Source organism: Euleptes europaea, chromosome 21 (assembly GCF_029931775.1).
Source record: "Euleptes europaea isolate rEulEur1 chromosome 21, rEulEur1.hap1, whole genome shotgun sequence".
Lineage (NCBI taxonomy): Eukaryota > Metazoa > Chordata > Lepidosauria > Squamata > Sphaerodactylidae > Euleptes > Euleptes europaea.
The window spans coordinates 19,317,410-19,332,162 of record NC_079332.1 but is presented as its reverse complement, the minus strand read 5'-3'; the positions used below and the strand labels follow the sequence as shown (position 1 = coordinate 19,332,162).

Below are 14,753 nucleotides of genomic sequence, written 5' to 3'. Positions count from 1 at the left end.
AAGTCCTGGGGGGCACGCTGGGTGGGGCCGTTTGTGTACTTTTCTGGTTGGCTGAGGTGGTCCCTGCCTCCCGGCCTGACAGCTGGTAGAGCAATCTGCTCTCTCCCCCCACCCCTAGCCTCTGCTGCCTCTCTCCCGCCCCCATCCAGCAACGATGCCCGCAACTACTCACTCTCCCCATACCCCGTTCTGTGCCGGAGGAGCCCACGTCGCTCTCGACTGCCCCCCGCTTTCGGTGGGGTCACTCCGTGTCTCGATTTCTGAACAAGGGGGTCCCCCGCGAACCTCTCCCTGTTCCTCGTGCAGTGGGACTCCTGCAACAGGCTTCCCCTTGCTGCTCTCTGCTGCAGCTGTTGCCTGGAGAGGTCCCCGGGGCCACGCTCCTGCCGTAAAACGTCCGGGTGCCGCGGGGGAGTGTGCCACAACCAGGCAGGGGAGCCGGCCTCCCAGCCATGAACTGCCCCCCCCTCCGTGGACCCGGCGAGAGAGTGGCGCTTGGAGGGTCCCGTGCGTTTCATTTCGCTGACCGACTGGCCGGCCTCCCGGCTGGTGGACATTTCCGTTTCATTTGCTGTCCATCGTCCTCCCTGGCCATCAGTATTTTAAAACTTCCTAAGTGCCTTTTGATTGTAGTCTGTTGTTTTATTCTCCTTCCTCGTCCCTCGTTGTTAGTGTAGTTTCAGACCGAAAGAGATAAGCTATGACCCTCACCCTCTGCTCCTCCGGGAGAGAGGATGTTTATCAAGGAAACAATAAAGAGAATTTGAACATTTTCTGAGTCTCCCTGCTGTTCTCAAGGGGTGGGGAGGAAGAAGCAGTAAGCTGGGTTTCCACGGGGCCGGGGGCTCCTCCGTGGGGTGGCCAGCTTCTGGGGGGCGGGGGGAGAGGCAAAGCCATGCAGAGATCGTACTGAGCAGACTTCCTTAAGAGGGGGGAAACAGCTCTGGTTTTTGAAAAAACCAGAACGCTGACATGTGGGGAGGGTCAGCAGAAGCAGCAAGCTTGCTGGGGGGGAAAGAGGCTTCAAATTCTTACCAGCCACAGCTGCCCAGCGCTGAATGGCATCACCCCGCAGGTGCATACCCCAGCCACCCCCCCACATAACACTACACCCGCAGCCATGAGCTACAGAAGGACAAATTTATTAGTTCGCTATAATGGGGAAATGGCGCTCGTGGGGAGAGAGGGGGCGCTACGTGTCCGGCTTGCGCGCTGCGTCTGGGTCTCCCTGGGACTGGATCCGTAGTTCATCGTCCAGGCGCTCCTTGGCTCTCACCACCTGCAGAAGAGAGCACAGCTGCGGCACGGCTAGCGAAGGACACCTGTGGGGAACAGCCCAGCAGCCAACGCAGAACCCCGCACTCAGGACTACAGAAGGCACGGGGTGGGGGGGGCACAGCGAACAGGGCTCCAGTTGCTGCCAGGAATTTCCGTGCAGGTCTTCCGAGGAGCAGGGGACCTCTCAGACCAGGCAGAACCATGGGGCTTCCTCATGTTTTGATGCTCTAGAACAGCTGTCATCTAAACCTACATGGGGACTGGATTGATTGTGGTGTAGTGGTTAAGAACGGTGGTTTGGAGTCGTGGACTCTTTTTGAGAACTGGGTTTGATTCCCCACTCCTCCACATGAGCAGCGGACGCTGATCTGGAGAACCGGGTTGGTTTCCCCACTCCTACACAGGATGCCAGCTGGGTGACCTTAGGCTAGTCACAGCTCTCTCAGCCCCACATACCTCCCAGGGTGTCTGTTGTGGGGAGGGGAAGGTGACTGTAAGCTGGTTTTATTTTCCCTTAAAAGTAAAGAAAGCCGGCACAGAAAAACCAATTCTTCTTCGTTTACACCCCACCTTTCTTCCCAACAAAGACTGAAAGGGACTTCCAGTATTGTTCTCCTACCCTCCATTTAATCTTGAAAATTCGCACCCGGCCTCCCAGACCCTCCCAACCTCCACACCGCCCTGGAGAGCCGTCCATGGGGAGGGTCTGCCGGCCTCCAACGACAGCAGCCAGCATGGCAGCCCCAGAGCCATGGCTCCTCTCCCCTCGGGTCAAGACCCTGCAGGCCCCCCTCACCTTGGACTGCAGGTAGAAGGAGCCCCCCACGGACTTGTCGTTCACCTTAAATAAATGCTCGTAGTTCTGCAAGGAGAAGTCAGAGAGACGGGCGCCTGAGCAGAAGCCTCTGGGAACTGCATTAAACGCAGCAGAGGAGCGGGGGGGGGGCACCCCACCTTGCCCAGGGCTCATGCGCACGGGGGGGGGGGGCGAAGCAGCGAGCCCAGCCCCCCCACCCAAGCCCCGCTTTACCTTCTGGAGGTCGTCTGGGTTCAGCGTGGGGAGGTTGAGGATCTGCTGCGCTTCCTGGAGGCTGATGCCGGCGGCGCTGGAGGCGGCCTCCGACGGAGACCCCGGGGGGCGGCCTCGGGCCCCCGCCGCCGCCTGGCTGGCTGTGGGGGGGGGGGCGAAGGGCGCGGGTCAGGGGCCGCAGGGGAAGGCGGGGGGGGCGCCGTCGAGGAAAGCCCTCCCCCACCCCCACGGCCTCCGGACGGACAGCCGAGGAACCCGGGGGGCCCTCCCTCCCTCTCGGCCCCCCCGGGGCTAAAGCGGGGCGGGGGGGTGCTTACCTGCGAACTCCTGCCGCAGGGCGCGGGCGAAGGCCCTGCCCACCACCTGCACGCCCACCAGCACGATCTGCGCCAGGTACCGGGCCTGCGGGGGGGGGGGGGCGGCAGCTCAGCTCAGCCTCTGCTTTCTACCCCCCCCTCCTCAGCAGACCCCTCCCCCCGGGCGCCTTCGGGACCCCGGCCCACAGCTGCTCCGCGGGGGGAGGGGACACCCATCCCGACCCCCCCACAAGGGCCCCCGCGAGCCGGACCCCCCCCCCCGGGCCCTGAGCGGAGGAGCCTGAAGGAGGGGAGGCGGGGGGAGGGCCTGGACGCCTGGGTCCCTTTCCCGGGGGGGGGGCCAAGATAGGGGTGGTGGTCGCGGAGGCCTGCCCCCCTCCCTGGGGGAGGGCCCGGCTGCTCCCCCCCCTCCTCTCACCATGGGGCCCGGCGGGCGAGGGGGGAGCCGGACACGCGCGCGGACGCCGGCGGGGGAAAGGGCGACAACCATCGAGGCGGAGCGGCCGGAAGCGGCGCCGGAAGCCGCGCGGGGGGCCGGAAGCGGCGCCCTCTGGCGGCCGGAGGCAGCTGCGGCAGCGGCGCTCCGAAGCGCGTCGCGTGTGAACGCCCCCCCCCCGACACGGGTGCGGCGCCGCAAAAGCGGGCTTCAGCCCCTCCTGGCCCGGGGGGGGAGGGAGCCTGGCCAGGTGGAGCCAGAACTGGGCCTGCCAGCCGGGGGGGTGGGGGTGAGCGACCCCCCCCTTGGCGTGAGGGTGGCCAACCTGCTCTGACCACTGATCTCCAGCCCACAGTGAGATCCGTTCCCCGGGAGGAAAACGGCCGCTCTGGCAGTCGGACTCTACGGCACCGAAGCCCCTCCCTCCTCAGGCTCCGCCCCCAAAAACCTCCCGCCAGTGGCGAAGAGGGACCTGGCAGCCCTGGGTGCCCCCCCCCCCTGGAGAGTGCAGGTGGGTGGGTGGGCTCCGGGCCCCTCCCTGAGCCCCCCACCCCACCGGCCCCCCCTCCCTCCACAGGCCCCACCCTCAAATGTCCAGGAATTGTCCAGCGTGGCGTTGGCCACCCTAAGGCGCACTGGGGCCGGCCCCTCGTGGGTAGGCGGAGCCGGGCACAGGCCCTCCCTGGCTGCGGAGGCCACCCTGGCCCAGCAAACGGGTGCCCAGGGCACGTCTGGCCCTGCTCCGAGGGTCCGGCCATGCCGCTGGGGGGGGGGCTTGTGTTGCCCCCCACAGTGGGCCAGATTGCAGCCACACCCAACCTGGAGTAGCTTGCTTTGGCGGGGGAGGCGGAGAGAATGTCACCCCCCTGCCTCCCTCCTGTGTTGGTGGCTCCGGTGGGTCTTGTCGACTCGTCCATCCCTGCCCGCTGACCCCCACCCCCCTCGGGGGCCACAGCTGCTTCCGGGCCACACCTGCTTGTCTCTGCTTTCTGGAGGGGCAGGGGAGTGCCAGGGCCATCCCTGCAGTTCCCACACAGGACAAGAGGGCCCAAGGGCACCTTTGCCAGCTGTGCCTCGCTGCCAGGGGGCGAGTGGCAGTGGTGGAAGCCCCCCCCATTTCAGTGGACAGAGTCTGGTCACCTCCATCCATGAGTTGCCCGCAGCTTCCTGGTGTGACTCAGATGCCCAGCGGGCGGTGGGGAAGCCAGGGAAGATTTTTCCAGCCTGGAGTGGGTGTGAACGGCCAACGTTTGGCATCAGTGAACAGAGGTTGGAGGAAAGCTGGCACAGGCCGCGTGAGGGGGGTGATGCCCGTGTGGGGCGAGCGGGTGTGCCAAGTGGTGGCAGCAGGGGGGGTTTTGTGGGGGATGGGGCAGGACGGGGCCTTTCCATGCTGCAGGCCAAGGCGGAGCGGCTTCCCCTGGGGCCACCGGCTGTGCTTGGAGCAAGAGAGACCCAAGAGAGAGAGAGAAGGAGCCAAGAAAGAGTCTGAGAGCTGAATCAGTTTGGTCATGTTGCCGCCGCGTACACAGCTATGCCAAAGCAGCCACCGAGGAGGCTGGCAGGCCGGCATTTCCATCACTGCACCTGGGAATCACCCGAGAGCCCCGCAGGCCAGAAGGGAGGGGCCTCCTTGCTGCTGCAGCTGTGTGAGCAATGGTGGGCAGGGGGCTTTCCAGACTCCCCCAGGGCCCGGCAGGCATCAGGGAGCAGGCAGCAGTCCAAGCAGGGTGGCCAGCAAAGCCAGGGAACGGGGGGAGGGGAGCAGACCACCGGCCAGGTGCTTAGCCTTCCGCTTTGGGGCGGGTGCAGAAAAAGTGTTGGGGGGCCGCTGACCAACCACACACAGCTGCTGAGCTCATCCCTCGGGGGGAGGGGGGGCTCGATGCTTGCAGGGTGGGGGCAGGGCTTGCTGAGGCTAGCCTTCAATGTCAACCTATGACAGGGGCCAGGCTGTCCAGGCAGGCAGGCAGGCAGGCTGGATCCTTGGCCAGCATGGCAGCAAAGCCGGGCCCGGAGGGGCACAGCGGGACAACGGAAGGGCCTTGGCATCTGTGGAGGCAGCAGGGAGCCCATCGGGGCGGCCGTGGGGTGGCCCTACCCCCCAAGGCCTCTGGCTCTCCCACTGAGAGGGCGCCTGAGGGGCGAGGTGGTCCAGTTCGTCAACGTCGGCCATGCCAGACTCCAGCTGCCAGTTGGGGTTTGGGGAGGTCCGATCCAGGCAGGGAGGCGGTTTGTGGGGTCTGGAGTGCAGCTTGCCAGGTTAGTCCTGTTGAGCAGCAGAGAGACGGGGCCAAAATGAAGAGGGCGAGAACCTGGTCCTCCTTGGCAGTGACCACCCCCCCCCCCGCACTCAGGTTAGCAGAGACCCGGCAGCAGAAGCACCCCCCTCCAAAGGGCCGCCAGCTGCCCAGGGCTGCCCACTGGTGCTTCTGCCAGATGGGCCGACCTACCCACTCCTCCTCATCCACGCCTTCAAAGGAGTCCTGGGGTAGGGGGTCCTCACGGTTCCCCAGCCTGGCCACCATCGCGTTGAGCAGCTGGAAGAGAAGGAAGCCGTCACGGGCAGGAGCCCCCAACACACACACGGTCTTGCCGACCCACCCCAGACTTCCCTCCCTCCCTCAGCCAAACCTGGCCGGGGGAAAAGGCCTCACCTCCTCTTTCTTCTGCTCGTCGGACTTTTCCTCCAGATAGACGGAGGACGGGACGTATTTTCTGCTGGGAACGTCCTTTGGGGCTTTGCTCACTGCAGAAGACACACGCCGGAGATCAGACAGGGGCCCCGAGGCCCACCCGGCCAGCTCTCTCAGCTTCCCCTGAGGTCCTTCTAGCTGGACACTCCAGGAGCAGAACCCGGGACTTGCTGCATCCACAACATCACAGAGCAACATCATCCAACATGCCCGGGGCCGGTCCTGCGCCGCCCGCCTTGCCCCAGAGGGTTGCCACACGGCGGCCTTTACAAAACCCCAGAGGAAACTTAGCCAGGGCGAAGGCGGCACTACGGCCCACCATTCGCACAGCAGGGAGGGGCCTTTCTGAGCTCCGCCCTCCCCCGCCGACCCCAGCTGCAGCACCTCCTGCCGGCCCCCGTGGTTTCTCACCCGGAGTCATAGCTTTGGGCTGAAGGCTGATCTTGCGGTGTTGCCCATCGGAGCCCTCGAGCCAGGCAGCAGCTGATAAGGCGGGTTCCCACCATACCTCTGTGGCCGGGTAGAGGTCATCCTGGAAGAACTCTTTCTGCAAAGATTGCGGGGGGGGGGCTTTGGTCCTTCTCTTAGAAATCTGTGATTCATTTGTCCATCACTTGTCTTGACACACAACTGACCTACATGCTGCAGGCCAGTGGAGAGGAGGCCTCACATCTGCACAGAGACCGGTGGCAGGCCTAGAGCGGCTGATGTGCCTGCTGGTGTCTGCTGGAGCCAGATATGGCACTTCTCACCCGTCACTGGTGCGCACACAGCCAGAGGTCTCGCATCGCCCAAATGCCCTCCAATAAGAGCTCCCAAGTAAACTCCGGGCCGAACCAGACACGGCATTTTCCACATGTCTGGTTTGGTTCGCGTCTCTCCCTTTGCTCTGCAAACCTGTGCTGGGGGGCTCTCGTTTCCCCAGCCCTGAGTGCTCCACAGGACATCAACCCTGGTGGGCCCCTTCCTTCTTGGGCAACTGCTGAGCCTGTGCCAGTCACGTGGGGCAGCCCTGGTGGCTTGTGGAAGCAAGGGGGTGGGTGCGGCAGCGGCAGCTTTTCCAAAGAAGCAACCCTTTGGGCTGGAAAGTGTGCTCTGGCAAGGTTTCCTCAAGGCAGGTCTCAAAGCAGGTCTTGGCCTCAAAAGGGATTGAACTAGACGTGACTCTGATGGTGCCCCGTGAGTAGTGCACATGTGGAAAGGGTCGCTTCTGATTAGGCCCTCAGCAGCCGTGTGATAAGAGAAAAGATCTGCTGCGGGACATGTAACTAGCTACCGTAGCTTTGGCCGGAGGAGGGCAGGGTGTAAAACAAATTAAATAAATAATAAATAACGTGCATGGAACAGAGTAATGGGCAAATCCTCCCAAGGAAAATAAGCAAGCCGAGAAGTCCCCAAAGGGTCTGTACTGGGGTTGGTGCCATTTAACCGGGTCATAAATGGTCTAGGGAGGAGCCGTGACAACTGGTCACATTTGCAGAGGACTCCGTATTGGTCAGGATGGTGAGAATCCCAGCGACTGGGACGAGCTGTCTCCAAAGCGGGCCACACGACAGCAAACGAGCTCAGTGTCCAAGCTGGGGCAGGAAAGACACCCTGATTTGGCTCCTTCTCAATCAACCACGACTGTCCTAACAAGGGGTCATGTTGAAAAGCAGCCTGGTGTGGCGTGGCGGTGGAAGAGACACGGCCCAGTCTTCAAAACGGTTCCGAACACCTGGAACTGCTCCAGCCTCACCAGCAACACTTGGGCCAAAGAGAGGGTGCCCACCCCCGCCCAGCTCTGCACAGCGCCCCTCCCCCCACCTACCTTAATCCTGGGCACGCGGAAGGCTACTGGCTCGATGGAGCTCTGCCTGAGACGCAGGGCCCGGGCTACCTCCACCTCCCTCACGTCGCACTCCGGCTTGGGCAGGAACTGGAAGCCCTGGAGAGGTGCATGACGAGCACATGGTGCATGGCACAGGCTCCCTTTCTCTCTCACAAACACACCTGTCATCTCTGGCCACGTTCATCCACAGCACCATGGATACACCCCCCACCCAGGTTGAAGCCTGCCAGTCCAATGACACACGTGCCCTGCCTGTAGACAGCCACTAGGGGGCAGGCTCTCAATACGGTTTATAGACCACAGAAACTGGGCAGAGGGGGGGGTGTGGCTTCTCCCCTGCCCTGCCGGAGGGGGCCTTTCCCCCCCCCCCAAGGAGGCGACGAGTTACTCAGGCTGTCGTTGCCACCCCAAGGGATGCAACATCAGTCTTTCCCAGGCGGTGACACCCCTCCCTCATCGCAACACCCCTGCTGGATCAGGCCTTCCGGCATCCTGTTTCCAGCCAGAAGCCAGGCACAAAGGCTGTTTGCCTCCCATCAGGAAAAGTGCTTCTGCATATGGAGGTTCCCTTTAGCTATTATGACCCACAAATGCCCCCTTTGGGGGATAGCTTCATCTCAGTTCCCAGCTGCAATCCTAGTCGGCAATCTTTTTTTAAAAAGAAAAACAGCAAGGCTGGTTTTCATGGGAGGGGCGGAAGGCAGGGATCGCACCAGCGGAAGCCGGCACAACTCAAGGGGCCTGGGGTGGGGTGGCAGCAGAGCAGGGAGAAATGGGGCGCTCTACCCTCCTTCCTGCTTGGCTGCCCTCCCTCGGCTGAGGCTTCCCGGCTCCTCTGCTCCGCTGTCCCCACCGGCCTCCTCACCTTGTGGGGCTCATTGGAGAAGAAGCTGTTACACTCCAGAAAGAAGGGCGCCTCTGGGACGATTTCGTACATGAAGACGCGGGTGTCGCCCTAAAAACGGGGCAGGAAGGAGAGGCTGGAGCCTGGGGCGAGGCATCGAGAGCTGCCCTGCCCAGCCCGTGGCTCCGCCGGAGACCGTGGTGCCAACTGTGGCCAGCGAGACGAGGCAGCGGAAGAGGAGCAGGCCCTTTGGCAGGGCAGCAGCCAGAAGCCGGGCTCCCTCCCTCCAGCTGCCTGGTGGGGCCTCCTTATGAAGCCTCCCCCTCCCCTCCCTCAAAGGCTGCTTGGCTTCCATTGTTCATCGGAGAGGCTCACGGGAGTGCCAAACCCCCTCCCAGCAATGCAGAGCAGAGGATGCTGGGACTGGGGTGCGCTCCCTGGGTTCCCTGCTCACCTTGCCCGTCAGGAAGACCATGCCCGTGTCTGTGTCGTAGAAGGGGATGAGGGTGGACGGAGAGACGTCGAGGCTGATGCGCGCTACGGGCCCGTCCACCACGGTCTCCACCTGGTAGATGGAGAGCTGGCGCTCGCTGTGGCTGAGGAGGGAGGAGGGAGAGCGGCTGAGCCCCACTGCGCCAAACCCGCCAGCCTGTGGCACCTGGGCTGGAAGGGAGCGCACCGGCCCTTACCTGTCAAAGCCAGACACCAGCAGGTTTTTGCCTCCACACACCCAGGCGATGCGGGCACCCCGGCCTCCCTCAGGGCCCGGGCCTTCCTGCCGTGGGAGAAGGAGAGAGACGGGAGCCTTCGGGGAACGCGCTGCTTGCTGTCGCTAGCCCCCAAACCCCTCTTCCTGGTCCAAAGAGGACTCTCGGCCTGGGCCCAGCAGCTGGCCTCTGCTCTGCCCCTCCCCACGCCTTGACCCCCTCCCTTCTCCCACCCCAACTCTGCTCCCCCAGGAGGCCCAGGTGGCAGGACCTCAGACCAAAGCCAGGAAAGAGGGGTCAGAAGAGGAGGAGGAAAAGAGCTGGCTTTTATACGTTGACTTTCTCTACCACTTAAGGAGGAATCAAACCGGCTTACAATCACCTTCCCTCCCCCTCCCCACCACAAACACCCTGGGAGGTAGGTGGCGCTGAGACAGCTCTAAGAGAGCTGTGACTAGCCCAAGGTCACCCAGCTGGCTTGATGTGCAGGAGTGGGGAAACCAACCTGGTTTACCAGATTAGCCTCCGCCGCTCACATGGAGGAGTGGGAGAATCAAGCCCGGTTCTCCAGATCAGAGTCCACCGCTCCAAACCACCGCTCTTAACCACTACACCATGCTGAACTCTTCCCCCGCCTCCATTTCCAAAGCACCCACAGAGACATGCCACTTCCCCGCCTGACAAGGCCCACTCACCTGCAGGGGCTCAGACGCTTGCCGGGGCTCATAAAGCCGCACTTTCCCATCTTTGCAGACTGTGGCCAGGCGGCGTCCATTGGGGCTCCAGGCAATGCCGAAGATCTGCAAGGCATCCGGTCCCCGCAGGAGGTCAGCTCGCTGGCCAAAGGGGCACGGGGCTTTGGGCAGTGGGCTCAGGCCCGGAGGACCCTTTATCCAGCCCCTCCCCCACCCCACCCCAGCAGAAGGGGTGTCAGCAGGGCTGACGGTGAGCCAGGGGCCCACATGGGGTCTGGGGTCCTCTCCCTGCTCCTTGGGGGATACGGAGGCCATCGGGCCCTTCCTTGGAGAAATGGGGAGAGCCGGGAATTGTCACCGGGGGCCCTCCCTTCTCCCTGGCCGGCCCCTGCTCTCCCACCTGGTCCTTGTGTCCATTCAGAAGCAGCGCTTGCCTCCCGGAGCGCACATCCCAGATCCGGACACTCAGGTCATAGGAGGAGGAGGCCAGGACATCTGCGGCCAGCGGGTGGAACTTGACGGAGTAAATCTTCTCTGTGTGACCTGGGAGAGAAGGGGTCACACTGGTAGGATTCGGGGCAGGGGTCCGGCAATGCGCTTTCCTTCTACCGTCCCTTTGGAGGGCAAGCAGATCCCCTAGGCCAGGGTGAGCAGAGCCCGGGGGTGGGGGAATCCCTGCCACCACCCCTCCAGAGTAGCCGCCCCCCTACCTCGCAGCACGGCCTCCGGTTCTCGCAAGCTCTTCCGCAGTCCTTCGGGTGTGACTCGCCACAGGCGGATTTTGGCATCTTCCCCAGCTGCGCCAAAGAAACAGCAAATGCACTGAGCCACGCGCTGTCCTCGGCTGCTGCGGCTGGATGTCAGCCACGATGGCACCCAAACGCCCATGAGGCCAATTCAGCAAGACACCCCTTCCCCCACACACACACACACACAACTTGGGCAGCTTCCGGTTTCAGCCTCCAGGCTTGGAGGTCTGAGGGCAGAGGCACTCACCGATGGCCAAGCGCTCCAGATCAAAGGGGTCCCAGCACAGATCGGAAACCGGGCCCCCGTTTTCGATAGTGGGCAGGGAAACGTCAGGCAGGCGACCCGGCTTGGACAGCTGAAGAGGAACTGTGTGTTGGCGCTGGAGAAGGGCGCTCGCCCCTCCACTTGGAGGATGGAAGCGGGGGCCCGCCCACCCCTGGGGCCTGCACAGACGCCCCTCCCCAATTTCTCAAGAGGGAACACCTGGGCAGGAGGGAGGGCAAGAAGGTCCCCCGGGTTTTGGAGCCGAGTGAGCCAGGGCCCAGGCAATGGCTGTGTCCCTTGGAGGGGCCATGGACTGGGGCAGCTGTGGGGCAGGAGGCAGGCCAGCTGCTTAGGGAAGCCCTGCCCATTGAACAGCCCTTCCGCCCGCCTTTACCTCCAAGATGGCCACCTGCCCTCCTGCAGAGAGCAGCGGGACGGCCACGTGTCGCCTGTTAGCGCAGAAGCCGTCGGACTCGCCTGGCGTGGTGAGGTTCAGCCCCTTGAGGTTGGTGATGTGGGTACTGCGGGGCAGCACGGTGCCCTGGATGTGGCGGAAGCCGGAGCTGGGACCTGAAGCAGAAGGCACAGAGAGTGAGAGGGCAGCATCACAGGGAGCTAGTGCCCACTGCCCACGCTGGCTGGCCAGGGCACAGGGGCAGAGAGCCTTGCTGGGGGACAGGGCTGGTGCAGTGGCTGGCGCAGAGGGCTGGCAAAGGCTCAGCCTCCTGCCTCCGGGCCCCCAAGCAGAGCCGGCCAGGCCGGGGAGAAGAGGGGCCTGCTTACCCAGAATGCTCTGCAGGGACCTCTGGCTGGGGCTGGAGGCAAAGCCGCTGGTGGCGGAGAGGGACGCTGCCGCGCTGGAGGGGGACGTCAGGGAGCTGGTGGGGGAGGACAGGCCACTGCCAGCCTGGGAGAGGGAGAGAAACATGGCCTGCATATCAGAGAAGCCACAGCCGAGGGGAGAGGGGACCCGGCCAGCAAAGGACTTCAGGAAACATGGGGTGGGCGCGAAGGTTTGGGGCAGAATGTTCAGGGAGGGGGGTGCTTAGGCCAAGGGGCCTCTTCCCAAAATACATTGCCCAGGCCCTTGCACAGACTCCAGGGATGGCCTGGCTCTGCCACAGATGGGTCCGCCCCCCTCCCTGCTTGGGAGTATGGGGGCATCCCCCCCAGCACTAGGAAGCCATGGCCCCAGCAGGGGCCCCGTCCCACTTGGCCGGCCACCTTGCAAACAGGGAGATCCCTACATGGGGGGGGATGCATTCCAGTTAGGCTCCGCATTCAGAGCCAGGGAGGGATGCCAGCTGCAGGGGAGGGGGGCACTCACGCTGATATCCAGGTCCTCTGCCTGCTCCTGCTGGGGGTGGTCCGGGGTCCGGCTTTCTGGGGGGAGGCTCGGAATGCAGGGGGAGGAGAAGCCTCGGCTGGGCCTGTGGGCAGGATGGAGGCTGATCCGCTGAACCTGGGGGAAGAGATAGGAGAAGGGTGTCTGTCCCGGGGGGATGGCAGAGTCTGCGAGGCGGGCTGGCTCTGGACACAACCCTGGCCTCCTTGCCGGGAGGGGGCGGGCAGCTCACAGGCTGGCTTTGGGCCAAGGGGGGGGCACCCGGCCATGCTTCATAGAATCATACAGTTGGAAGGGGCCACCAGGGTCATCTAGTCCAACCTCTTGCACAATGCGGGAAACTCACAACTACCTCCCCGCACACACTCCCAGTGACCCCTACTCCATGCCCAGAAGATGGCCAAGATGCCCTCCCTCTCGTGATCTGGTCACAGAATCAGCATTGCTGACAGATGGCCATCTAGCCTCTGCATAAAAACCTCCAGGGAAGGAGAGCTCACCACCTCCCGAGGAAGCCTGTTCCACTGAGGAACTGTTCTGACTGTTAGGAAGTTCTTCCTAAAGGTCTTCAAAAGCTGCCAGAGCCCCCTCCCCCCCAGTAAGGACACAGCCGACGCCGAGGTCTGAAGGCAGCGGTGGGGTGGGGGGAGTGCCCAGAAGAGCAACAGGAAGTCGAGAGCTGGCTGGGAGAGATGTCACCAGGCAGCTGTGCCCTCTGAGGGGAAGCATTCGCGGGGGGGGGCATTCCACCTCTCAGCCCACCCCTTCCTCCCTCTTAGGAAGCCTGTGCTTTGGGGGAACCTTGCCAGGGCTCTCACCTGGCTGTTGTCTCCTGCCCACCAGGCCTCAGCAGAGGTTGCCGGGATGTTTCCAGCGCAGCAGGGGAACAAGTCTTCGTGGAACTCCTGCATGGACTGCAAGGCATGCGCTCGGTGGGTATTGCTGCGTCACGGCGTGGCCTCTCCCTCCGCCCCCTGCCCGCCTCGTTACCTTCCGTGGCACTGTGTAGCTGACGGGAACGATGGCGCGGTCTGTGAGCTGCAGGACCCGCATCACTTCGCACGCCAGGACATCCAGGGCAGTCTTGGGCACCCGGGCAATCCCGTGGGCCTTGCTCTCGGTCCGGCACTGGGTTACTAGGTGAGAGCACAGAGAGTGTGGTGAGGATTGCCCCCTGGGGGGGCAGGGGGGGCACAGCTACCAAGCAAGTGCCCGGCAGAAAGGTGGCGACCCCTCAACCTGCCAGCTCCGCCGAGCATCCGACTGGTGCTCCCCTCTTTCCCCAGGTCTGGGAGCTTCCTGTCTTTGCTGAGAAAATGTGGGTGCCCCCTTCCACCGAGGGCTTACCAGCAGGGGTCTGTGCCGCCTCTCTGCCTGCTAGAGCTCAGCAGGGTCCCCTCTTGGCAAACAGGTGGTCCCCAGGGCCCCTCCCTCGGTGCCTCTCCCTGCGACAGCCTGGGACGGGGCTGGGGGGGGGCGCAGTTGGTCTGCTCTGAGGGGGCCCCTCCCTCTCTCAGGCGGGCACTCCCCGGCTGGGCGGGCACCAAGCTAAGAGCTGTGTTTGAAGGAGAAGACCTCTCTCTGGGCCCGGGGGGAGGGGGGCATGAGCCGGGGCACACCGAGTCAGGAGGGTCCTCGGGTGCCAAGAGGGGCAGAGACCCACCTTCTGTCAGTGCCGGCTGAGCGGGCAGCACCTCGTAGCAGAAGAGCACGTCTTCCCCCTGGAAGGCAAGAGAAGGAGGAGAAGAAGAGCTGGTTTTTATATGCTGACTTTCTCTACCACTTAAGGGAGAATCAAACTGATTTACAATCACCTTCCCTTCCTCTCCCCACAACAGACACCCTGTGAGGGAGGTGAGGCTGAGAGAGCTGTGACTAGCCCAAGGTCACCCAGCTGGCTTCGTGTGGAGGAGTGGGGAAACCCACCAGGTTCCTCAGATTAGCCTCTGCCACTCATGTGGAGGAGTGGGGGATCTAACCCATTTCCCCAGGTCAGAATCCACTGCTCCAAACCACTGTTCTTAACCACTACACCACGCTGGCTCTCTTAAGGCAGCCTGAGCCGTTTGGACAGGGCGGGGGTGGGGGGGCGAAGGAGGGGCACTCACCTTTCCCATCAGCACCAGCAGGCCGGTGTCTGGATCGAAGAGGGGGATCAGGGGCCTGCGAGACAAAAGGGGGGCCTCTAGTGGAACGGCTGCGGCCACGCACAGGCCAGCCAGCCCACCCATGCGCAAGCATGCGCGCGCGCACACGCTTCCTTCCTGTGCCGTTGCTTCCTCCAGCTGAATCTTCCCTCAAGAAACGAACCTGGGAGGCTCCCAGCCCAAGTCCTCCCCGTGGGTTCAGAGGGCCCACGTGAGTCTCCCCTTCCACAACCTCAGGAGAGCTTTCACCTCAATCTGGTTCCAGACCCGGCCCTTGGCTTTGCTAGCTGGACGCTCCTCCCAAACCCCATGGGCCTCCTTCCCGGGGGGGGGGGGAGGGGGCAGCCCCAGAGGCCCTCTGGCCCGGGGCACTATTTTGCAGCCCAGAACTCGAGTGCTTACAGGGCTTCTAA

At 63.5% G+C, this 14,753-nt stretch overlaps 1 protein-coding gene across 1 annotated transcript in view; it reads right to left on the bottom strand.

The window, feature by feature from the left end:
- Positions 1–1,192: 1,192 nt before the first annotated feature.
- The window catches only part of CORO7 (coronin 7), a 69,812-nt gene continuing 56,251 nt past the window's right edge, over positions 1,193–14,753 (bottom strand). Inside the window, exons 10-31 of the mRNA XM_056866273.1 lie at positions 14,302–14,356; positions 13,857–13,914; positions 13,184–13,329; positions 13,012–13,107; positions 12,176–12,310; positions 11,632–11,755; positions 11,243–11,418; positions 10,831–10,939; positions 10,545–10,631; positions 10,235–10,377; positions 9,835–9,939; positions 9,122–9,207; positions 8,887–9,028; positions 8,454–8,543; positions 7,568–7,684; positions 6,169–6,304; positions 5,719–5,810; positions 5,515–5,601; positions 2,626–2,710; positions 2,309–2,448; positions 2,075–2,140; positions 1,193–1,279 (exon numbers count right to left, since the gene is read on the bottom strand). Coding sequence (XP_056722251.1) covers positions 1,193–1,279; positions 2,075–2,140; positions 2,309–2,448; positions 2,626–2,710; positions 5,515–5,601; positions 5,719–5,810; positions 6,169–6,304; positions 7,568–7,684; positions 8,454–8,543; positions 8,887–9,028; positions 9,122–9,207; positions 9,835–9,939; positions 10,235–10,377; positions 10,545–10,631; positions 10,831–10,939; positions 11,243–11,418; positions 11,632–11,755; positions 12,176–12,310; positions 13,012–13,107; positions 13,184–13,329; positions 13,857–13,914; positions 14,302–14,356 — 2,362 coding nt within the window. The remainder of the gene's footprint in view (positions 1,280–2,074; positions 2,141–2,308; positions 2,449–2,625; positions 2,711–5,514; positions 5,602–5,718; positions 5,811–6,168; positions 6,305–7,567; positions 7,685–8,453; positions 8,544–8,886; positions 9,029–9,121; positions 9,208–9,834; positions 9,940–10,234; positions 10,378–10,544; positions 10,632–10,830; positions 10,940–11,242; positions 11,419–11,631; positions 11,756–12,175; positions 12,311–13,011; positions 13,108–13,183; positions 13,330–13,856; positions 13,915–14,301; positions 14,357–14,753) is intronic.